Here is a 25,548-nt window from a genome sequence, read left to right on the forward strand (position 1 = left end):
CCTGCACCCAGAATGCCAAATGTGTTTTGTCTAAGGAGAGGAAGCACAAGCAAGCCCATCTCTGTAAGCCCAGTGGTCAAAGAAGAAGAGAAATGCAAATTCTAGTGGGGGGTACTCTGATTTGGGCTCTGTCAGGGTGCGCACAGGTGAGTTTAAACCGCTGCTCACGGGCTCTGCCAGCAGCTCATTTAACTGGTTTTGGTCTGGGTTATACCGGGGGCAAAGTGAATCAGAATTAGGTCTGAGCTCTTCAGCAGCCCTTAACTTCTTCAATTTCACCAGCCAGGACTTTAGATGCCAGAATCAGCACACCCCGCAGTGGCTGAGGCCGTTCCTGGTCTTCAGTGCTCGGCTGTTTTGAAATGAGCGCCCCAAAACCTCGCCAAAACCATCGCCTCACGATGCTGCCACCAGCCACCCCAGTCCCTGTTGTGTTAGCCCTGAGACAGAACCTCCTTCACGGGAAACACAGCTGGGCCCTGAAACAGTGCACTTAGAGCAAATAACCTAGTTTAAACCTGAGAGTTTAGGTTTTCTATCAGATGTGGACACTTTTATGTGAGCTATTTCAGTGTGGTACTGGAAATTTCGTCGCTGCTGCTATACTTGAAGGAATAAAGATGTTGATTAGATCCTTACATTTCATCCAGCACAGACTATTTCCAGATATTCCTTTTCCTTTCTAATATATTTGGAAACCAGAAAATAGAATTGAATTTATTTTTCGTCACAGAATAAATTAAAAATGCTTATTGCTATAAAAGCTCTTGAAAAACCTTTTGGTTTTCTTCTTTTGCAAGGACAAGTACTTTTAATGTGCTCTTCAGATGTGCTCAGTGAATGAACATGTAAGGGCCTAAATTCACAGCTATTTTTATTTAGCAGATGTAGAATTTTCCAAGAAAGGGGATTCTGAAAATAGTTGCAAGTCTCTGGACTTGCTTAGCATTTCAAGAATAGTTATTTCTGTTTTCTCCTGAAGGAATATTTTAACGTGTTAGTCCCATGAAAGTGCAGAGTGTTCAATACCTAAAAATTGCCTCTACTAGGTCCTAAGTTAAGGAACAAATTAGGGGGGGAAAGGGTAAGTCTAAGGTTGTCTCATTGACTTGTTTTTTTTCTGATCAAAAAGTTTCCAGGTGATTTAATGACAAATAGTTTAAAAATGCTTTTAGAGTCTCTTTAAAGCTTTTTTTAAAGCTTTGCAGAGATACTGTACCTCTGACTTCATACTTCCTGTCAGAAGAAATCTTTGGTGTGAGGGCTTTGGTGTGGGGCTTCACATCTTCCATCTTTGCCAGAAGAAGTCCTGTGCTTTTGCAAGGAAAAGTTCTACTATCGCAAGACTTGACTCTGCGAGTTTTAAGGAGAGTTTTACCCCCCCTACCACATTCCTTTATGACAAAATACAGACGGCAGAAATGTTGGAGTAGCAAAGAACAGCTTTTTGAGAGATGGGGTTCAAGGACCCTGTATGTCAGACTGAGAAAGCAAGTGCTAACACACCCTGTTGAAACCACAAAGTCAAATGTCTCATCTGAAATGAAGCTTTGACACAGCTGCTTTACTGCCACTTACCAGAATGTGCCTTTCATATTCTTCCATGCCCTTATTCTTGTCAAAACTATAAGCCAAAAAGTTTTCTGAAGATTAAAAGCAGTAGAACCTGTCCCATTTCTGGTTTGTGCTTGGATGTTTTCCTCATTGCATGCCTGGAACGGGCCTGTCTGCATGGCTGATGTGACAGCTCAGTAACTTGTGCATCAAGGGCTTGGCACAGAGCCCTGGGCTCTCCCCACAGCCCAGCCCTGCAGCAGCACTGCCTGCACGTCCTGGCTCCACCATGGGCTCACCATGGCCTGCAGGGGAATCTCGGCTCTGGGGCCTGGAGCACCTCCTGCCCTTCCTCCTCCCCTCACCTCAATGTCTCCATGTTGTTTCCCCCCACATGTTCTCACCTCCTGCCCTTCCTCCTCCCCTCACCTCGGTGTCTCCATGGTGTTTCCCTCATATGTTCTCACCTCCTCCTCTTCTCTGACTAGGAGAAAATGTGATTTTCTTCTGATTGTCTTCTTAAATATGTCATCACAGAGGCATTACCAGCCTCTCTCCTTGGCCCAGTGTTGGCCAGCAGCATGTCCACCTTCAGAGCCATCAGGGATTGGCTCTGTTGGCCATGGTGGAAGCTCCCAGCAGCTTCTCACAGGAGCCGTCTCTGTGGCCTCCCGATACCAAAAACCAGGCCATGCCAAACCAATACACTTGCAAAGACAAACACCATCACTCCAATGTGTCCCCTTTCCTTCTTCCCTCACTTTATACACTGAGCATGGTGTCAGATGCTCTGGAATATTCCTTTGGTCAGCTGGGATCGCCTGTCTGGGCTGGGTCTCCTCCCTCCCAGGCACCCTCAGCTTCCTCACCAGTGTGGCAGCACAAGAAGCAGAAAAGGCCTTGGCTCTGTGTGAGCCCTGCTCAGCAATAACAAAAACATCTCTGTGTTATCAACCCTGTGTTCAGCACAAATCCAAACCGCAGCTCCATAGCAGCCTCTGGTATTGCAGCCAGGACACCCCCTCCGTTGGAACATCAGTCTTCAAGGTGTCAGCCACAAATAGCTGCTCTTTGAGAGGGCTGCAGGTGGGGGAATATTCAAAAGCAAATACTGGGATGTATTTGTGCTATTGAAAATGCTGTGATCTCACCAGGAAGAACAATTTATAATGTATGCAGAAAAAAAAAAAAAAACCCATCCCCAAAACAGATGGGGCCCATGCATCTGATAGTATACATAGGTATGAGACACAAGCTTATTTCCTGGTGGTTTGCTAAGATATCCTTTCAGATATGAGATTTATACACTTTTTTACTCTATTCAGAGTATAATCCTTATAAGGATATCCTCAGAAGGATAAATACTGCTTGTTTATTACTTATTCCAGTGGCCTTCGTCTTTTCTCTCTTCTTAACACTTGGCAATAGCCAGTGCCTGCAGCCTGGCTCTGATCTCAGTGTGCCTCCTCCGCTTCAGCTTAGCTGCAGCACAAGGATTTTCCTCCATTTAGGTAAATTTAGGTCACCATACATTTTTCACATAGCTTCTATGCAATCTGTGTACCTGTCAATAATTTAGAAAAGACGGGATGGTTTTGGTGCCAGCAGGGTCCTGCAGTACTAAGCAGAACATAAAGGACGTGGTGAAAAGGTGCTCATCAAGGGACAGAACAAGATTTCAAAAGAAAAAACAAGTTCACTCTTCAATAACGCAAAGATTGGGGTTTTTCCCCAGCTCAAACAGTTACATTTCACTCAGATATTTGACTAATACTGCAATTGAAGTGAGATGCAGAATTGTGAATGTTTGATGATTCCAGTGAGGAAAAGAGATACTTGAAATGCACAATGTAAACAGTCAGAAGTCAAAATTTTATAAAAATTCTTGCATATTATAAAGACAACAGCAAGAGAAAACAGCAAATAATTAATAAAAGCAGCTTAAGCAATTATAAGGAGTGTCTGGTTTACAGCTTCATATTTTTGCAAAAAATCATACAAAAAACACGCAGGGGAACAAAACTGTTCCTACTTCCAGGGACATCTCTGTGGTCCTCTTAGAAGAATGGGGCCCTGGCTCTTGGTTTTGGGAAGTTCAGGAGAAAATACCAGACACTGAGAGAGCCCCCACAAACCCACCACTTGCATTTACCACGGAAATGCCAGCCTTGCTGCATGATCCACTCAACACCCACATCACTGCTCCCCATTTACTTCCCTCTAAGAAAAAAACATTTACACATCCCATGGGTTCATTCCATGAAGGGAAATTCGGAATAAAGGGCACTCTGCATGCACTCCTGCATTTTGAGGGACAAGAGGGGCCAGAGAGAGATGAAATCTTTCTGCACATGGGGCCTTCAGAACACATTGCAGAAGCAGAATGACAAGGTAGGAAGATCTTTTATACCTGATGGAGTGGAGGGGTATGATGGAAAGCCCAAACTGAGATATTGATGGAGATACAAGAATGCCTAAGCTGCCAGGCTACCTTAGCTCCTCATAGATCTGCGCTTCAAATCATGAGGAGCTGTCCCCAGGAATGGAAGGGGCCAGTTTCCAATTATGACAAGTTCAAGGCAGGCAGTTTCCCAGCACAAATGCCCTTTCCCTCCCACAGAAGAACAATGAAGTTATGAGGGCATGGATAAGGAAGGGATGCTGCTTTTTAGGGGTGGTGGTTTTCAGTAGGGCACAAAAGGAGCCCTTTCCCATCCAAAGGGGTCAATGTGAGGATATTGCTGCCGTCACTTCAGTACAACACCCACCTTCCCTGCAGGCAGGATTAACCAGAGCTGTTATTCATTACACACAGTAAATAACAAACTTTTTTCTCTAGGTAATCTGAAATGCCAGGTGCTCAGCACACTGTAGGTGCCTGTATTGCAGTATCAGCAGACTGCTTAGCTACTTTTACTACAATTTGTCAGCATCATCATATTATTTTGCATGGTAATTGATTAAAATCACAAGATACTCTGGGAGAAAGATCAAAGGATGGTTTTCTGTTGTACACACAGTTTGTTTCTGGGCTAGGACAGACAGCTCCTTACCAAGGGGGTTCTTTTCCCGCCCGACCCCAAAGGGAGTCACAGCCTTTTCCTACAGACCTGTTTTTCCTTTTTTGAGAGCTGCACCCCCATTAACAGCTCATCAGCCTGGAAGAAGACATGGGGAATGAAGGGAACCGGCAGAGGGATCTTTTACTACAGAGCTGGTGGGGCAGCCAAAGAGGACGCTGAACCCTACAAGCAAACACTGGTACTCATTTACAAACAGAACTCAGCATTTTTATTCTTTGATTGACTTCCTGCTAGTTTTGATATTTGCTACCACCAGAGAAGAGCGTAAAAACACAGTACAACATGGTAGACCAGTTAGGAAGGCTGGAAGGGAAAGCAAATCCCAGTACAATTGCAAGTAACTTGGTGGAGTTTAGAATTAAGATTGTTTTGAACAGATCAGCAATGAAGCAATAAATATGCTGCTGCACTGAACCAACAACAGGATTTAATCACTGACTTCGTGGTTTATTGCATTACAGTTTGAAACTAAATGTTATCCCTCATCATACATTCACCAACCAGGTAAATGACACTTTTTCATATGTTTTATGCTAAATGGCTAAAATTATGGAGTAGCCAAACTAGACTAGGACTAGTAGAGGTAGATATTGAATGGGCAGTGCCAGGCAGAAATATTTTGTCAAACTACTTCTTTATCTTTCATTATGAACAGTTAGCAGGTTTAACACTTTTAATGAAAACATCCTAGGGAAGCTATTCTAAGATGCTTTGGATTTTGTAGCAATATTTCTCTTGCAATATTACAAACTCTTTGATAGTGTCTCTTGTAAAGTGGACAACTTTTGTCCTTCCAGTTTTCTGCCACAATCTGCATGAAGACTCACATACAAAGTTGGTCTTTGTGAACATACTACTGCTTTTCTTGTACCACTCCAGAATACACATTCACAGCTTCCTTGGCATGGGAAGACTGCATTTACAGTATTTACCGCGCCAGTCATCTTCCTAGCAATAAAAAAGCCATTTTATATTTAATCTAAAATGGAATTTCTATTATGCCAGCTCCTTATAACTCACTTCAGTCTTCTTTTGGCGAGCTGCTCTGTCAGTTGCTCCTTGCCATTCCCACTGCCGGCTGCACGCTCCTGGAAAGTGTCTCTGCCCAACACAGACGCTAAAATTAGTGTTTGTAGATTGCAGCTTTCCTTTCCAGGAAACAGAATCATGATGGCATGGCCAGAGGTTTTGTAAAATCATACACCCTTTGTGCCTCACTTCATCCCAGGACAGCCGATTACTGGAAGGCTCCTGGAAGCAAAAGCCTTTCCTCAGGCTCAGCAACCACTTTCCTCCAACTGGAACTTGACCTTTCATTCATGAGCTTATAGATGGCATGAATCAATCGCACAACCATCTCTAATTACACTCCATTTGCACCGTTTTCCTTCACAGGACTCCAAAGTACTGTGTGACCACACGAGTGTAACTCTGACTTCCACACAGTTCAAGGTATTTTACATTACACTTCAGTAAAAATGGCATTTATAAAGCAAAATTCCTTAGGGAAAAAGATTTCAAAGCTAGCTAGATACTCTGTACAGAACACTTAGAAAAACAGTTAAAGCAATCACAAAAAGGGGAATATACAATTTTTATCCGGGTCAATTGAGCTGGATTATGGTATCAAGTGGTTTTGTTGGCATTGGTAGTACGTGTCCAAAACAGAACTGTGGCAACAACATGTGAATGCTGCAGGAATGATGGCACCATTGCTCCAACCTCCAAAGGCATCACATTAGACAGAGACCTTAATTCTTCTTATTTATCTTGCTCATGTGATACTGGTATTTGCACCTCTGGCTCCTCAGGCCTGATCTCCCCCTGCCCTCATGGGTGTTTTCTTTCAGGGAAAACATAATTCAATCTCTGAGTTTCTACACCAACTTCCAGAGTCCACTGTTCTGGCTGCAGCACCTCCAAACCTTGCAAACCCAAATGCTAAAGGGAGATGTAACAGGCTGATCATAAACACCTTATCTAGCCCTAGAGAGCTCCCTGGGAAACCTGAATTTGCTCCCCATGCTAGGGGAAAATCTGGGTGACAAACTTCCCTCTGTTCTGGCTGAGACAGCATGCATCAGGACAAGCCTTCCCCCTATGAATATGCAAATATTAAGAACGCTAAAAAAAAAAAAGTCAAATATAGCTTTTAAGGCATTTAATATGCAAAGAAATTAATTAATAGTTAATTTTGAGGCTATCTTACCTGCTTGTTCACACACGTGCCTGCATGCTTTGCTCTCTACACGGAGGAAGCAAGTACCTCACCCACCATCACAGGGAAAACCACAACTTCCAGTTCCCTACAGCTTAAGCCCATGAATAACTCTGGCATTGCTTCATGCAGTGTCCACCATCTTCTCTTATCCAGGCCAAATGTATTGTCTGAAATTTTTTTGTACCCAGGAAAGATACCCGTATCGTGTGTCATCACCAGCAGCTCCACTGATGGCGACATTTTCCTTCTCCAGTGAAAATCATGAAGAATCAAACTAAATTGTGTCACGCCAATGCTCTAGGTCACGGACCACAGCTGCATTCCCTGCTCACCTGCTCTGGCAGCCAAGCGCCAGTGATTACAATTTTGGATCTCAGCACACAAAGGAAAGCTCCCACTGCAGCACAGCACTCTGTGCTACCAAAGAAGACTGCACGGGATTCCAACTTCATTTCCAGCTCTAAAAGCTCTTCCTCAGAAGTCAGTCTTGCATCTAACAGAACAGATGTGAAGATGAAGGAATAACAATTTCTTTGCCAATTAAAGAACCTCCATTTTCAGGCAAACTCTTGGCTTAGTTTTCTGTCCTGGGCTTGCAGCCTTCTGGAAGGGGATGAGTAACGTCTTTAATCCAAAAGCACCATCTCTGAAGCAGTGTGGATGCCTTTCAACAAGGCTATGAAGTGTCTTTGGGAAAATCAAAATAGATGTGTAGATGAAGACTTCTGGAAGGTCCACTGAAGCATCCTTTTCCCCATTTGCATAATTAAAGACAACGAGTAACTTCCAGCTTTTAGCTCATCCACTTCAATGCAAAAACAGGCAGTGAAAAAGTAAAAGAAATAATGCCATTTATAGGCAGCACCCAAACCCCCCAGTACTTGGAAAAAAAAGCATTTACTTGATGCAATTCACAATCTGTTACAAGTGTGCACTCATCTGCCTCCAGCTTAAGCATCAGCACCAAGACATGGGCAGCAATACTCAAGAGGCAAGGCCAAAATCTCACAGCTTGTGCAGGCAGGACTGAACCATCTCCAGGAGCCGCAGAAGACATGCAGTCCAAGTATCTCAGGCTGCAGAAACAATTGAGATCAAGACATCAATACTAGAGTCAGTCCAAGGCTCTGTAGGTATTCTAGTCCCTAAAAGCCCAGCAGGCAAATACACAAACACAGCAACCCACACTTCTGATGGGAATTTTACTGCAAACATACACCAGGGTAGGCTAGCCATGGACAGAAAGTGGAGATGAAGACGCAATAATGAAAAGCCTGTTGTTCTGACAGTCAGAAATCTACAAACCCTGTAAGTCTTCCAGGATCTCTAAACTGTACATGTCAATCGCTGAATTCCATTATGTGGAAGAGGAGGGCTGTGTATCCACAAAACAGATACTCTGTAACTGAACTCCTGCAGCAAAGAAGGCACTCACTTTGTAAGCTGTAGTTTATTTCTGCTCTGTTTTATATGAGGAGCCTACAAAAGAAAACATTTGAGTACTTATCTATATTATTAACACAGCAGACTTATAGACTGAAGCTTGACCTGGAAACACTGGTGGAACTCAAAAGCCAAGTAGCAAAGCATTGTGTTATAGGACTTCCCAGACATTCAGTATTTACATAGAATGCATTTGCACTTTATACTCAATGACCACCCATCATCAGCAGTGACACTGTTAGCATGACTGGACAGCACAGTAAGCCAGCCCTGAGCTGCACTCCAGCAAACCCATTCACTGTCCAAGTACAACACAGATTGGTTTGAATATTCACACAGTTGTTTTTCAAAACATTTTATTGCATTATATTTGGTACCTTATGTTTGACAAAGGAAATTACATTTGTAACTGCAGGAATAAGAAGCTGGTCTGTTATTGAAAAAAAAATCTTGGGCCCCTTAAAAGTTACAAAGTCTTGGGCTTGCCTGAAACAACTGAGCAAGAAATATATTCTTAGAAATGTAGGGCTTCAAGTATTACAAACCTGTGACACTGTGGAAAAGTTCCAGAGGTATCTAAACTGCAGCACTTTTTTTTTCTGCATAACGTGAACAAGGCCTGCTGAGGTTTTAATCTATTAGTCTCTTGATCAGTCAAAATGGTAGTCAGGAGTTTTCCTCTTTGCAACTTCAAGCCATAGTATGTTCTCATTTTGTTTTCACTCTACGTGAAAAATGCATGCGATCTTTCTAATTGGTGCCACATCACAGTGCATAATTTTATTTGGTTCTTGCATTACAGTTTTAAAAAGTTTGGCCAACCTATGCCGATCGGTTCATCTCAAGAACAGCAACGCTGATTCTCCCCTCCCCACCCCAAGTTTCATTCCAAGAGAGACCATTTTAACTGGTTCCTTCAGGTAAAAACTGTGGTGCAAGAACACCGAACTGATCGTGTACAGTGAATTTCAGAGACACAACAAGCTTATTGAACACACTATGTTTCTTAATTCTGGTTGATATCCGTATGTCCAAGCACCCCAACGTAGCAAGTACGTTGCAGGTTTCTCTCGATATTCTGATTCACATTGCATACTTCCTATGGACACAATCATCCCCCGTATCAAAATCAGTCAGATGCTAAAGCCCCATCAACTCTTTGTGCTCAGTGAAAGAATCCAGTGCTAAAACAGCAGTTTTGCTGTCTGAGATAACAGTAATCTCACAAGACAAATTTAAATTTAATATTTCTGCCACACACCTGCTCTGAGGGCTACACACCTCCAGGTCTCATATAAATTAGTTTAAAAACATGGGTGGGTAGGTGAGGAAAAGGGTTGTTTATTTTTTCCTTTTTTCAATTTTAGCAGCTTTTAATTTTTAAGAAACCGAACAACCTATAACCAGTAATATGTTAGATATTTTATATATATACTTTGTCAGCAGGATAAAAAAAAAAGTAAAACTATTTGAAGGCAACGGGGTTTTTTTTTTCCTTCTGTTCTTTGTGTAAGTTAGAACAATTCAGCAGGTGCGTGACAAAAATATTATACACCAGATATGGTCCAACGTCATTTTTTTGCAATAAAGTTGTTCATATTTCATTGGCCAGTTCTTCAGGTTCTGCAGAACTATCTCCATTAACTGTGATCTTCATATCCTCTTCATATCCAGGGGGCATGAAAGCCAAAGCATAAGGGAAAAGCTTATGACAATTTGCTCTGTAAGTTTCAGATGCTTCTTTACAGTCTCCAAGGCTACCGTCACATAAAGCTTCTAATACCTCCATACAAGTCTAATTAAAGAGAAAAAGAAAGAAGTGTTATGGTTTCTTAAACGTTCGGCTGAACACTCACAACACAGGCTTCAAACAGCAGTTCTGCTGTCTGAGATAAGAATAATTTCCCAAGACACGTTTAAAACAGTATTTCTGACACAGACCTGCTCCAGGGGCCACAAAGACATTCTAACTAAACACAGCATTAAATACCAATGTAGTCCGAGTTGAAAGAATGCACTTTAAAAAGGGATCTAAAACACAGCTAGAAATATTGACTGTAAAATGAAATACTAATTTGTCACTTGTTTCTCATTTTCCTAAGAAAAACCCATTCTTGCTAACTGACAACCAAGAACCCCACCATTCTTGGGACACACTGACCATTTCAGCAACACATAACATACCTTTCAATCACATCAAATTACTCTGATATAACCACATTTTTCAGATATATGCAGTTTCCTGTCCATTTTTGTTGATGATTTAGAAGAGGAAAAGGAGGTTTCCTGTGTAACTTTTTTCAGCCTGCATTCCAACCAGGAGAAACCAACCTAGTGAGCTCCACTACAGCCTGGCAGCATTTAACACCTGCCCATGGCTGTGTGCAGCATTAGCACAGCCAGGCAGTCTCCTGCTCCTCTGACATTTAGTACAGTTTTTGTTTCTTCTGTGGACTGGGATTAACTGCTCTGTCCTCCTGCTGTAGGGTTATGGAGCTCTCCTCAAGGACCCCTTTTCCTCACATTTGCTCTTTGTAATGCTGGCATCCACCAAAGGTCAAATACATCTGGTTTTACAGCTGCAGCGTGCTCCAAGACAGCTGGTCTTTACTACAATGAAATGTAATAAATTTGATCTCTTTGCACACAAAAATGCCTTTCAACAAGCACCTAGACTCCTTTAGGTCCTCCATTTTTAGGGCACTTTTAATTTCTCATGTAAAAATTCAGTAGAAGTCCAACTCTTCCTTCATGCTGGCACCAAACATGCTTGAAGTCAACATTTTCAGTTGTGTCACAGTGGACTGCACAGGAGTGCATTTATGCACTGCTGAGTTAGTAAAAGCTTCTTCTTGTCTTACCAAGTTTGCACCTCCAGAACAACCAAGCATTTTTGGTTACACTTAATCTTTCCCCAGTCCAATTCCCAGATTCCACTCACAGGCAAAAACCAGCAAATAGAAAGCAAATTAATTTTTGTTTTCTAAATCTACTTATAATCTAGATCCAACTCTTTGAGACGACTCAAACAGAAAGAAAACCCGAATCATCCAAAAACCAACACCAAAACAAGACAAGTTTATGAAAAATGCTAAATATGTACTTAGAATACAAAAGACATGAGTTTGTGTCCCATACCACAACAGCTAGAATAGATAAAGGTTCTGAATCTTTAACATCCTAAACAAGTCAAACCAAGGCAAATTGTCCTTTATTGTTTCTTTTTCCCCGCCTCTGTCTGGTCCAAAAATTCTGCTATGAACTTAAAATTCTTCACAATTAAAGTTCTATTGAAGCCACTATATTTCCTAAGAGATGTTTTTTGAAAAACTCAATTTTTTGTCCACAAAAGAATAATTTTAAAAGAAACATTTACCAAATTTACTTGCAATAGATCTAAAAGATTGAGTGCACAGACTACTGCAAATTGCAAGTCAGAACTGACAAGTCCTCCCAGATGAAGGTGGGGAATGGGGAAAGGGGCATGGAGGCAGTGCCAAAGGGAGATTATTCCATGAGCACCAGAACGAAGCAAAGACTCACTGGCGAGCTTTTCACTTAACTACATGCTAAGGCAGAACTGGGCTTATGCAGCTTTTGTTAAACCTGTGCTAATTCCCACAGCTTGCAGGAAGCTGACCATGGAAAGCCTTCCCAGACTCTGTGCACTCCTCTTCTTGCGAACAGTGGCCTGTGTGGCAGCCAAAGCTCAGACAAACTACTACCTTTTCTTTGGCCCTGTGAATTCTCTCAAGTTGAATAAGTTCTCCCATTACCTGCAGCAATAATATGGCTTCCACTGCTGCTATTTTCCAATTATCACAAAACAAAATTAATTTAAATGTGCAAAAAGGATATTAAATATTTCAGTTCAGATGAACCTGACATCCCTTTCTTTCACAACTCAACCTTTTTGTGTGTTATGATAAGGCACAGCAATGATTTCAGCTTCCTCTTACCTCCAAATTTTGCTTAAAGCTTCCACAGATAAAACAGAAGTTGTCTACAATTTGTAAATACGTTACCTGAAGATTTCTGTTAATAAGGGATTCATCCAGGGTCATTGCCAGTTCCACTGCCCTTTTCTGACTGGAAGGATCTAAATAGTACATCATTTTGGCAGCTACAGGAGGAAAAGTAAGATTCATCACCCAGTGGATGACCAAAATCATCTTATATACAAACAGAAAACAGGGATAACATGAGGAAGAGGGTTGACTGAACTCTCCAGCAGTAGTTCAAAATGGAACCAGCTTGGAGCATAAAGCATGATACCTAAGCAGGTAGGAGGGAAGCTCCAAACAAAGCATTGAAACAAACATTCTGCACACATTAGAAACAATAGGGCAGAGGTCCCCACATTGCCACTTCAGCAGCACAAAGAGAAAATAAGGGAAAACCACAGACAACCTGGCAATCATGTTGTCAGAAAAACACAAACAGAGAAGAAAAGCACTCCAGAGGAAAGGAGTGATTGTTACATCCCTGGGGCTGACACTGAGATACCACTGCCAGAGAAGCACAGAAAATGCACAAGGCAGAACAAGGAAAAAGGCAAAATACCTGATAACCTATGTGGCAGTGAGTCATAGTTCCTTTTAAGGAAAGCTTCATTGAAGTTCTTTGGATTAGTTGCTCCAAAAAGCCGATTCATTTCTTGGTTTAACACTGTTCTAACAGCATCAGGCAGATCCTTACTTTCAGATACTGTTGGAAAAAAGAAGTTGAGGTGAGCACAGGAAATCACAACAAAATACAATTTATGTATTTATTTTAGCATTTTTCATGTTTACATTATTAATATAATTGGAAAGCATCTCAAGGGAAGATGCATGAAATTTGATCAGGTAAATACTGGATGTGTTAGAAGAAGCTTAACTGTGGCACTTACCTGATGCTTGGGAAAAAGTCAGAGCTTTTTTACATTACTATACTCTCCCCCTTGCTAATTAAAACCTATTAGGCTCAGAGGTTGATGTCATACAGGTCTGTTCTTAAATGAGTCTACTCTGTAGCCCCCATCAGAAAGGGTGACCTTTGGGGCAGGGGAAGGGAGAGAATTCTTCCAACTTTTACCAGTAAGGACAGAATTCTAAGCCCTCTCCTTGCATGCTGACACAGGCTGTCAGCAGAAAAGCCCCATTCCTCACTCTTCAATTTCCATTTCTTCACTGCCTCTCTCTTTCAGGCTTCACATACTGCTCACAGTCCTAAAAACTCTTAACAATACTGGAATGACTGCTAAATCCAGATGCAATCATAATAACCATACTTAATTTTAGCATGAATCAGTTTTCTAATATATGCTTTAAATATTTTGCATTAATTGTGCTAAAAATCAATGACTGCAGGTTTGGCATCGCCGGGCAGCGTGCACAGATGGAGTCCCACCAAACAGATACATACCACTGCTGAAGAGATGAATCATACACTCGTGGAGCCAAGGATGACTGGAATCAATAGCAAAGGCTCTCTTCACAGACTGAAGCATCAGAAGGAACTTTTCTGGAAAGAAAAACCAAGTGTTGACAAGTGTTCAGAAACTTGTGGCAGGAAATCACTGCATTGTGTTACAGGAGTATTTAGTGTTTGAAATTAGAATGATCAGAAGAACTTACAGCTGAGTGTGCCACAAAAGCCATTTTTAATAACATGCATCTATTAAACCAGTGAATTAAGTGGATAATCACCAAATAATCACCAAATGTTCAAACTTTGGTTTTCACATACTGCTCACTGCTGGAGTGTTGGTCCAGTGAAAAGTTCTGTGCTGCGACAGGGCTCCTCACACCTCATCAGTAATTGCTGACTAAGTTCCCATATACACCTTTACAATTCACAAATTGCTTGCTTTCTTTAAGTGTTCTCACTTACCTTTTCGAAAATAAATCTCAAAGGCAAAAAGATGAGTCTCTATTTTGTTCTTCACTAAATTCTTCAAGGGTGTTAAAAATTTAATGGCTTCTTCCAAAGGTGCTTCAACCTACAGATTCAAGGAGGTGACACACAACTAAGTCAAAGCTGAAACCTAGTAACCACAACAACAAAAACCAGCCATTGCTGAGTCACATCAGAGAGTTACTCTCCTAAGGCAGTGCAGAAGATGCTTAGAATCTCTTCTGTTACAAATTCTGCAGCTTTCACTCAATGTCTAAACACAGACTAAAAAGTCCAAAATATTTGCTTTCTGATGGCTACAAATCACGTTCTGCTACAGAGATACAATTCTTTTCCTTCTATCATACACCAGTAGTGAATACACCTGGAGCTGAACCTGCACTGAAAAGGGCAGTGTGGCTGCCCACACTGAACATACATGGGCCTGAGGTAAGTGACTGATAAACACCCATGACATTCTGCTCATGCGAGCTTCAGACAGGTTCCTAAAAGCTGCCAGGTCACAGTGACAGTCCCAGCCAAAATACCAACAGCAAGCTGGAAGTAATTAGACATTGAAAAAGGTCTCCTGATCTTAGCTAGTGTAATCCAGTAAATGGACAGCTTTCACAGAAACTCATTTTGTGCAAGTTCTTTATAGACAAGTATCTTGCACACAGAGCTTTGGGATTACTCAAACAAGACCTGTCTGTTGTCCTTAATTTTTTTTTATTAACAGAAGCTACTCTCTAAGAAGCAAATACAAATTTTGTTGTGTGCCAATACCAATTCAGCAATGTTGAAGTGATACACTTAGTTGCAAATAACTTGAGTTGAAGATTGCAATAGACATCTTCCAGCTACATATAATTACAGCATCTTTAAAACACTCACATCACTTCTGTGTGCTGCTGATTTTACATACACATTGTGCACATAAAGTACTTGGAACCTATAAAACCCCATTTCAAAGCCACGCCTTCAGTGCCACAGACACATATCCAAACAAGTCTAGGGGCAGCTGTTTCAGGGAAACTATTTGAAAGTGACTAACTGTGTGAAAAATGTCTTGTGGCACCAACTGCATTTGGAAGCGTCTATATCATGATTGTGATATTGAATTTGGAATTATATTATATTCACATCTGTATATTGCAGACATAATGAGATTTGCCAAAGAAATGCATTATACAGCTGCAACTGTTCCTTATAATCTTGGGGACTGGCTAGACTTTTCACAGCTATCCCATGCCATCCCTCTACTACAGAACTCAATTTCAATAAATGCTGTTGCATTTCCACCTTGACTAGCATTGCAGTTAGTTCTGCTTCTTGCAACCAGTGAACCACACAATGGAAATACCAGCAATATTCTTAATAACTAGTCAAGTTCAAGTCACTTGTTTCTTGGCTACAGAGCGAAGTTCACTGACTCAACTTGCAAATATCCCTTCAAGAGCAAATACAACTCACTTCAGTGTGAATAGTATGAATATAGATCCAGAATACTGGATCTATTAAGACTTGCAATCTATACCACTATTGCTATAAATTATTTTTCCAGTCTCTATAATTTTCTTATCCTTCCCTTACATTTTTTGAGTGTTTTCCTGCTCCTTACAGGTGTAACTTCTGCTAAAGGAAGAGTCTTCTGAGTCACCTCCCTTTTGTATCTCTCTATAGTTCTTAACCCAGATCTCTAAATCCATCTCAGTCTAGTCTACTATTTACTACTACAGCTTCTTTATTCCTTTTTGCCCCACTCAAAACATGTGCAAACAAATCTTGTTAAAGCATTCAGTGCTGCAGTGTCTCCTCCTTGACAGACTGACTATGTGAACAGAATAAAGAAATAAAACAGAAAAGAATATCAGAGGGCATGAAAGAATGAATAATAATCACCTTACATACAGGATAGAAAGACTTTCACAGAACCAGCTAGAAATACGGTACAATCAACAAGGTAGTGCAGCAATTCCATATGTAGCAAATGTTTATGACTTCAAATACTGCCTTTGAGAACTAGGCACAAAAACTGTGATTTCCACACTACTGACACTGTATCTAACCAACTAGCCCTAGAAAGGAATTATTTTTAAAACACTGCCTGTGAAGAGATGCCATCCAAAAAAAATTCAGAAGTTATTTGAATGGCTTTTTTAAGTTTTACGCGTGCTTACTGCAACTTTTCTAGAAATTTCTAAGACTTTATTATTACATTGGTAAGCACCTTTGCCAGTTTCTCAGGGATCAGTTCCTCTTTAGGTCCTCCAATTTCTTCATCATCATCATCTTTCTTCTTTTTCTGATTCCTCTGTTGCTTCTCCTTCTCAGCATTTTTCTTCTCCTCCTCCAGCTGTGCTTTCTTCTGGGCTCTTCTCTGCTTATTTCGTAGCTTCTTTAGCTCCTTGTCAGACATATTTGCTGTACACACACAAAGGACAAAACCACACAACACTGATGTCTCATAATTAACAGCATCAAGCAGATGTCAGACAGCATCACCTTTTTTAAACTGTATCTACTAATAAGCAGTGCTCTCATTACCTTTGTAAAAGCTTTTTTACTATGGATAGATTGTTTTATAGTCTATGCTGATGCTTCATAATCCACAAATTCCTTAGTGGAATCAAGGGACAGAAATTAAAATAACAGTATAACGACATGAAAAGTACTAAAACTTGACAAATTCCTCTTAAAGGATTCTCTCATGAAGGATCTTCTATTTGTACCTTTTGAGATGCTCCAAGCCATAACTGCTTAAGCTGCTCTCAAATCAGAAATGTGAGGGAAAAAATAGATGATTTAAACATTATTTTTACATCAGAAGCAAGAGATGATAAAATTTAAGTTGCTACCAAGTGAAATTTCTGCACACTGATAAAATGCTTAGAAAAGTTACTACCAAGCACATCTGCTTCAATCTCCTATTCCATGGACGAACATAAGAATTCATGTTTTTGCAGTCATTCTGTAACACAAATATTTTTACTTAAGAATTACAACTCTCACTACAAACCCATCATTGTTTTGTAATAACCACAATAAAAGCATACATTAGTTTAATTTCCAGCAGAACATCTCCTTTACCATGCAGTCCAAGCTGCAATTTGCCTACTTTGAGTTGTGTAGAACTCTGTTTTTTGCTATCACAGACCTACCTAAAATACCCACTAATTAGTGAAACTGCACCATGAATAAATCCTGAGGGGTGAATACCTGTATCAGCCTCATGTTCTTTATTTTCATCTGTTAGAGGATTATCATGAAGTTTCAAGTAGATCTCTATGGCAATGCGTGCTGCTTTGAAGTAGAAGGGATGCTGTCGAAGCACATCTTCTAGTTTTAACAAATCCACGTAAGACCTGAGCGTGATCTTCCTCATACAGTAAGTATGGAAGTCAAACTGGTCATCCGTGATTTCTACAAAATGCTGTCACAATGTAACATAACGTTAGTTAGCAAGTATTAACAATGAGATACTAACCTGGACTTTCAAAAGAATAATTTAATAAAAGCCTACTGTTTGACAAATACAACCTAACTATTACAAACATTAACAAAACCCTCAAAAAATAAAGTCACGGTGAAAACAACAGAAGGCATCTTAGCCTAGAACCAAAATACATCAATTTCAGTACCTTACAAGTAACTACCTCTGAGAATTTCCAGTTTAACAGATAAATGTTTTAAAGCCGTTGCACTTAAACATCATTTGAGGAGTTTTTCTTCTATGAACTGCTCTATTTTTTTTTAATTTAAAAAAAAATCTGATTTCTACTAAATACTATGGCAATGAATCTCACTCTTAAATCAGACGTGAGAAAGTGCTTTCTTTTGTTCAAGCTCTGCTTTCCACACCATCTAATGTCCCTTTGTCATTGTTTAAGAATCAGTAAGAAAGTCATTCCCCTCTTGAATTTCTCCAAGTACTTAGGATCTCATATAACTTTACCCTAAACTCAGCTTTGCTTGTCAAAGCTCAGGATAGAAGTGTAAGCACAACAAGCTAATTGTGGTCTCTTCCTTTGGAAGTTACCCCAGCTGGTGATTTACTAGCACATTTTTAAGATGTCACACTCAGATGTAAACACTGTGACAGATTTACATAATGGAAGAAAAGCACTTCTCCTCGAGTTTTAATTCCTCACGTGTCCTTTCGACTGCTGCTCCACACCTGCACAGTTTTTGCAGCATTATCTTTAATAGTTTTTGGGATTCCTGAGTAGCAATATTGTAGGACCTTTTACTACTTATGCATAGGCAGAGAATTTGTCACTGACTACACTGTTGAACATTATATTTCATGGGCTGCTCCATCATTTAGTACTGAGACAGAGCAGGTGTTGTCCTTGCAGTTTTCAGTCTGTTTCTGTGATCATGTATTGATGAAATAATGAAGACTCTATACAGATGCCTTAGTAATCTCCATGATGAAACTCCTTTTCTTGCAAAAGCTGATTATTTGTTTCTACTCTGTTTCCCCAGCCATGAATGAGCTATTAAATCCATGAGATCAGCTTCCCCACTTTTTCTGAGACAGTTTAGATCCTTTATGGTGCAAAGTATGAGATAAAAAGTGCTTCTGAAAACCAGAACACATTTTGTCAACCAGACTTTGCATAACTGGCCCGTCTAAAAGATTTAGAAGGCACTGCTTTTTCTTACAAAAGCTTTGTTGATGGTTTCTGAATTCAACATATTTGCTTATCTTATTGTTGAACTTTGCTACACCTTCAATTAATCTAATAAATAAATTAAACACAGTGACTTAAATGAATAGAAATATTCTTTTTGGTGGCTTAAGTTATCACTTCATTTGCTGACCTCTTCTGGTACCTAAGACAATTTATAAAACTAATAGTTTCTTATACAAAAAAAATCTTACACTAATTTATTTAAAGGATTTGTGCAAATAAAACATGATCCTGGCAAATCACAAACTGGTGTGGATTGGAAGGGACCTTTTAAGGTCATCTGTTTCCAATCCTCTGCCATAGGCAGGGACACCTTTCACTAGACCAGGTTACTTTGGAAATTTTACATCACTTTTTTCAAATCAGAATATTCCAGAGCTGAGTCCTCCCTGCAGAAGAGCAGCAGTGCTGAAATCCCCTAATGCCTCTCTATTTGCAAGGAGGCACAGCTTCCTACTAAGTTCTGCTCTTTCAGCACTTCTTTTACACCCTCAGCTGTCTGGTTTTTTCTCTAGACTTTAATGTGCTTAAAAAAAAACCCCAAATTTATACCTGCTTCTTTTTGAAGTTGTGCATCCAAATTTTGTTGTTTACCTCACTATGGATATCTACATTTAATGTGCAAGTGTTCCCCCTTTTAAATAAAATTTCTACTTGAAGAAGAAGTTATTGCTACTTTGCAATAGCTTCTTTTAAACTGTAGCTTTTTTTAAAAGGAGAAGATAGTTAATATTTTGGATAATATTTTAAACATTTATTATGTACGTCTAAAACAGTGCCTTAAGAGTAACTAAGATCTGTCCCTTACTCAAGGATGGGCTTGTCAGCTCATCCACTTATTTTTGGACTTAAAGTGCACATACTGTTTGTTTGTATCTAAATACCCATTTCTTATGTACACTGCCATTTTTGACAGTTTTCTCCTCTCGTATGGATCTTTAAGTAACTTTATAAAATCCTTCCATAAAACACAGTTTACAAAGGCGCTTTTAGGAGGAAACGCAACTATAGAAACTTGCCAGTAACCAACATGAAATCCCTCCTGAAGCCACATGAAATGCACCCCTACTGCTCAGAAAAGTGACATATCAGCACAGTAAACTTAAACCGATGCTTTCCAATCTAAGCCATTGAGCTGAATACGTACTCTCTCAATTTCATGGCATTTCTTAAGTGCTTCTCCAAATTTGTTCATTGCCTTGTAGGCTTGTGCACATTCTGTCTGAAACCACATGCACTGCATTTCATTAAGGTTCTCTACTGCCGAGGTTCCTTCCTAAAAACAAAAACAGCATTATACAAAAAATAAATCTCATTGGAGTCATCAGCTGCTATTTCTTTTATCTTGTCCTAACTAAAAGCACAGTTAAGAAAAATGGATGTTGAATCTCAGAACTGGAGTCTTCAAAGTTGGAAATGCCACAGTTAAAATTGACTAGCTTTGTTGATTAATATAAAAATACAAATATAAAAATCTTTGTTACACCCACTGGGAAGAGTCAGAAAGACACAATGAAGAGCCAGGCAGTGACCATTTCACTGTGACAGCTGCTGATCTTTAGGTTAGGAGAGACCTTCACTCAGTGTTTTTAATTCTGTGTGCATGTAAGTAACACATGGCAGCATGGAAAAATGACAGAAAAGTTCCAGCCCACAACAAGACACTGACACCTGCAGAAAATCCTGCAGGATTTTTTTCCCCCCCTCAACTAAAATTGCCATGTGCATCTTTCAGAGAACTGCTGATTGAGCTAAGCATCCTCAGCGTAGTAGTAGCAGTAGATGATTATTTCTAATGCAATCAGTACCAGAGAGTAAGGCAAGGCAAAAGGAACACTTTAGTTTGACACCTTCTGGTTCAAAAAATGGGATTACAGTTGTCTTTCAAATCTGATATTTATATATACTTGCACAGATCCATAGAACTTAGCAATGAAAGAGAAAGGCAGTGTTCAAAACAGCCTGATTTAGGCAACTAAAAATGAGGAAAAGTATCAGTTCTATTTTCATCACGCTTAATCTAGGACTCCTCTAATTATTGGTTTTTTTTTTTTTAATTAAGAAGGCTGTATTTGAGCACTAGATGTAAGATCAAATAGAAATAAATAAGAATGTAAAGAGCAACTTCATCAAATTTTTTCAGTATTTTTCAAGTTTGGTTTTGGGTAACTGGCATGCTTCCTTTTAACATCATCTTAGAGCTGCTTAAGGCATTGAGGGAGGTCAAATTAACCTAAATTCATAGTGGGTTTGCATCAAAACTCCCACATAGAGCTACTGAGCATACATAAAACAGAACTTTCTCTGCCCTCATGTCTGCCTGCACATAGCCTTCATTTCACAAGATCCTTCAGGTTTCCTTTATAAATGCCATTCCCCCTTCTCTCCATTCAACCTACCTTACATTCCAGGTTTCTCCTGCTCTTTAAGAGAGGAGAAAATGGGACAAACAAACAGAAAAGGCTTTACTTTTGCAGGTAGATCCCAACAGCTTGTTGCCTGTCTCCCACAAACAACACACAAATGACACTGCCACTATTCCAAAACTGTAATTTGACAAATAGTCTGGAGAGACTTCACTGAGCTGTTTTGACTTGCAGTTATGAAAGAATAATACCAAAGTAGTACATGTGTGACCATCAAACCTATCAAAATGGGGCTACAGCAGGGACAAAAAGTGACGCATGAAATCATGCAATTTCCATAACACAACATTTTAATTCCAGGTAACTGGTCATGGGTAAGAACATGGAAAAATAGAAGAAAAGAGGTGTAACATGCAGCTTTCCTTCATCACTGATAAACATAGACTTGAGGACGAAATGTTGTTCACACAAGGAAGACCCCTCACAAAGGCTCTCAGCTGTTAGCCACACAAAAATTATGTTCCAAGAGACATCTGAAATCTCTAACTTACTACCATTAGAAAAAAAGAGTCATGGACAACTTTACCAGATCTTTCAAGTATCCTAGAGAACCAACATTAAACCCAAAGATTACTGTGCAAAAATTATTTTCTCAGATGCTCTCTCTAAAACAGGCATGCTGTATTTTTCCTACCTAGCAAAAATAACCAAACCCAAGCTTTATAGAGTTTTCACTTATTCCCATGGCATCGTGCTTATCCAAGATTAATTCAAACCCTGCTATGGACTACCATAACTGAAGCAAGCAACCATAGCTGCTCTGAAACAGAATTTAAATATGATAGTGAAGCTGACTGCAAAGTTAAAAAAAAAAAGTTATTCCACAAGGGATTAGGCCCACATTATTCCAAAGACTTCTAGTAAAGTGCAACAAACCCGTGTAAACTTAGAACACATTTCTTCAGCTTCTTTAATGGAGTTTGCTTTCAACATATATTTTGCACATTTGGAGTTGATAAATCTGTCTGCTGTGTCCAAAGCCTGAGCTTCATCCATCCACCTTGCAGCTTCTTTAATATTTCCAGCATGCTATAAAGATAGAAATTTAAGTTGGATTGAGTAATTGTAAAATACGCATGTTTTATCTACTCACTGCTTGATATAAATAGGTTTTTCTTTAGACTTTTAAAAAATAAATAGCTCACTTCAAAAGCAATAGACCTTGAAGGGAAAAAAAAAAGCAGTTAAATACCTTTCCTCATTATGGAATTACTGGTCTTTTAGCACTGAATGTTGTTCCTGAAAATGCTTAAAGAACCAGTTTGGATAATCCCATTCTGATACAGTATCATAGCGCACCCTGAGAAATTGTTTCAAACAGCTACAAAAACAGGGGGTAAGAACAAATGAAAGGCTCAATTTAATTTATCAGTGTGATTTTTAAACTGAGAATTCACATTTCTCCTTTACTGAGTTAGAAACCTACATAGTGGCTTTTTCATATGCAGCAGAAAACCCCATCTCAAATAGCTTAACAATACCCTTACCTAGAAACTCACTAGAATTCCTAACAAACAAATAACCTTTGGTCACTAAGAATAAAGCCAAACTTACCTTATAGATTTTTGCCTTCACAAGGAAGAGTTCTATCAAAGTGGGAGTACTTTCTATAGCAGCATTTATATATTCTAGAGCCAGGGATGGCAGTCCAATTTTATCATAGTGCTGAGCCAAGTAATACTGGACCCAGAGTAAAGTGGTTGGAGGTTCTTCTTTACCATCATCTGGCAGGAGCAAAACAGAGAGGGGTTGTTTGTTCAGTTCATTACTAAAACAACATACCAGAAGCAAAATGCTCTAAGCACAGCCACTGAAATTAATTCTGTCTCTCTATCAGACCCAGGAGAGCTTTCAAACTACTGGCTCTAGGTACGTACATGAGCTTTTAAGTCCATCCAAGACCTAGGCATATCCTTCTCCTTCTGTGGTTTTAAGGAAAAGGGAGTTGGTGGGTCAAAAGCAGATGCACTCTGTTTCAACTATTTGCTTAGGGCAGTCAGATATGCAAAACCTCCAAGAACACAAAACATAGGCCCCAACAAAAGCTCCAAAACTACACTTTTCCTTGAAGATTGTACTATCAGTATATTCCCTTTTGTTTGGCATTTCTGTAGTTATAGATTTGACACAGCTGTCAACTTCAGTTTTCTGAACAGTGATAAACTCAAATCTTGAAAATAGCATACTTGAACTCAAAACTGCAAAGACATGACTAAATTCACGGATCCAGGAAAAAAGTTTAGAGCAAGTGACTGTATTTTGAATACAGACTTTCTATTTGACAGCTATGGTTCAGTTCTGCATTAGGGGAAAAACAAAACCCCACATCACCTTTGTTTCTTCACTCCCCATTTCCCCACCTCTGAATGGACACACAGTGCTTATAACCAGACACTACTTCCATGAAGCCCAACAGTCTCAGCACTCACCATTTGGGTTAAATAACCTGCAGCTTCTTAGAGAGGTTTCATAACCTATCACAAGCTCTTCTATGATTGCCACCTACACATACAAGACAAGACACAGAAAAAATAATCTGTAGGCCAGATAGTATTTTATTTCAACTTGAGCTACTTGGTGTTACCCAAACTAGTTATTTTGGTAAGAAAACTCTGTAATAGCCTGAATTACATTACATTTGAGAATGTACTCAATCTCACTTTATTTTTAACAAATTAAAACCAGGTCTCCCTTGGTGAACACTTACACAGCTTAAAATTACTAAATCTTAAGGTTTTTACATTTACCAACTTGGCACATGTATGCCCACATATGTACTTCTTTTTTCTCTCCACTGTATCAGGTCATCTAAAGTAGTGCTCATGGAGAGAACACTGAAGAGAAATGGTTTCCTTCCTCTCTTCAATACACTACAGTTATGAGGTAGAACACATAAAAACTGCTTAGAACCCTTACCTTCTCTTTGTCTTTATATAATGACCTCAAGGTATTGAAGACTGGTGGGCAACCTTTGCTGAAATTCATCCTTAAGAACTTGTCCAGACATTCCTTAAACTTTTCACCTTGAGAGGAAAAAGACCTGTTGATTTTGTTTTACCAGACATTACTCATTAATTGCAGATTGTTTATACCTTTAAATCAGAATCTAAGAAACACAAGTGTTGATCACTACCTGCTCAGCAAAACATGCACTTACCAGACAAAAAGTTTAATGGTAATCTTCTTGGAACCAGTCCCCTTGGGTATTTAGTCCAGGCCTCCTCATAGATCTTTAGTCTCTCCATCATAGTAGCTGGAAGAGAATTTTACAGTTTACTTTCCCCTTCCATTCTGGCAAGAAGGAAAAGGGGAAAGTGATTTATACCTGACTAAAAAAAGAATCAGAATGCATAACAAGTATAATATAATATATATAATGGCTTCCTAAAGAACAGAATTTCCTCCTTATTCTTATTAAAACTAATGAATTGAATGACTCCAAGGTACACAGTATCTGCTAATTCCTCTTCCAGCACTAGAATACTAACTGCTTATCTCTCATCTTAAAAAGAGCTCCTGCCTTATTGCTGTCTAAAACCTTCAAAGAAGGCCATTCAGTTGTACTAGCTACAACATAAGATTAAGGTAACAGAAGCAGTAAAGGAAAAATTCAAAATTAAAACTGTCATCTAAGAAATAATTCTATTCTTCCAACCACACACAAAGAGTATTGCAATTTTACCATTCTATGATTTTAGATAAGACAGGGTAACAACAATGCAAGAAGTATTTCCTGTCTTTCTTAAGAAATGCCAACATTATGACAGTACGTACACACTCTGACTGAAAAGCAAAATTTAAATGGGGACTTTTAAAATAATAGTTTTAGTATTTAAAGCAATACAAGCTTTTCATACACAAAGTAATTTTAAATATATAGAAAAAGCTTATTTACTACAAGATATCAAATAATTACCTGGCTTAAGTGCCTTTTCTAAGCCTTTGTAATAAGCCCAGTTTTCAGGATTTCTTTCTTGCAGTCCCTTGTAGACTTCAACTGCTTCTTCAAGTCTGCCAAGCTGAAGCAGGAGCTCTCCTGTGTGAAAAACAAGATGGTTTAAATTAAGGTAACAAGGTACTAAAGCAGTGTAACATTTATCCCTCTACACTAAAAGACTGGATAATCCTTAGCTCCATCCAGATTCTAATTTCATAGAAAAAACAAGCACTACATATAGCATTACAAACTAGCTGACAGATAAGCTTTCACTTTGACAATAGCTGCAGTTAAAGTAAGATTTTACAAC

General features: G+C 39.4%; 1 protein-coding gene across 1 annotated transcript in view; it reads right to left on the reverse strand.

Moving 5' to 3' along the window:
* Positions 1-8,640: 8,640 nt before the first annotated feature.
* Positions 8,641-25,548, reverse strand: part of NAA15 (N(alpha)-acetyltransferase 15, NatA auxiliary subunit) — a 37,782-nt gene continuing 20,874 nt past the window's right edge. Inside the window, exons 7-20 of the mRNA XM_030947129.1 lie at positions 25,218-25,337; positions 24,459-24,554; positions 24,218-24,324; positions 23,731-23,803; positions 22,856-23,025; positions 22,178-22,330; positions 20,023-20,151; positions 17,398-17,611; positions 16,409-16,602; positions 14,176-14,284; positions 13,708-13,806; positions 12,865-13,008; positions 12,327-12,424; positions 8,641-10,096 (exon numbers count right to left, since the gene is read on the reverse strand). Coding sequence (XP_030802989.1) covers positions 9,896-10,096; positions 12,327-12,424; positions 12,865-13,008; positions 13,708-13,806; positions 14,176-14,284; positions 16,409-16,602; positions 17,398-17,611; positions 20,023-20,151; positions 22,178-22,330; positions 22,856-23,025; positions 23,731-23,803; positions 24,218-24,324; positions 24,459-24,554; positions 25,218-25,337 — 1,907 coding nt within the window. The 3' untranslated portion in view covers positions 8,641-9,895. The remainder of the gene's footprint in view (positions 10,097-12,326; positions 12,425-12,864; positions 13,009-13,707; positions 13,807-14,175; positions 14,285-16,408; positions 16,603-17,397; positions 17,612-20,022; positions 20,152-22,177; positions 22,331-22,855; positions 23,026-23,730; positions 23,804-24,217; positions 24,325-24,458; positions 24,555-25,217; positions 25,338-25,548) is intronic.

The sequence above is a fragment of the Camarhynchus parvulus genome, chromosome 4 (assembly GCF_901933205.1).
Source record: "Camarhynchus parvulus chromosome 4, STF_HiC, whole genome shotgun sequence".
Classification (NCBI taxonomy): domain Eukaryota; kingdom Metazoa; phylum Chordata; class Aves; order Passeriformes; family Thraupidae; genus Camarhynchus; species Camarhynchus parvulus.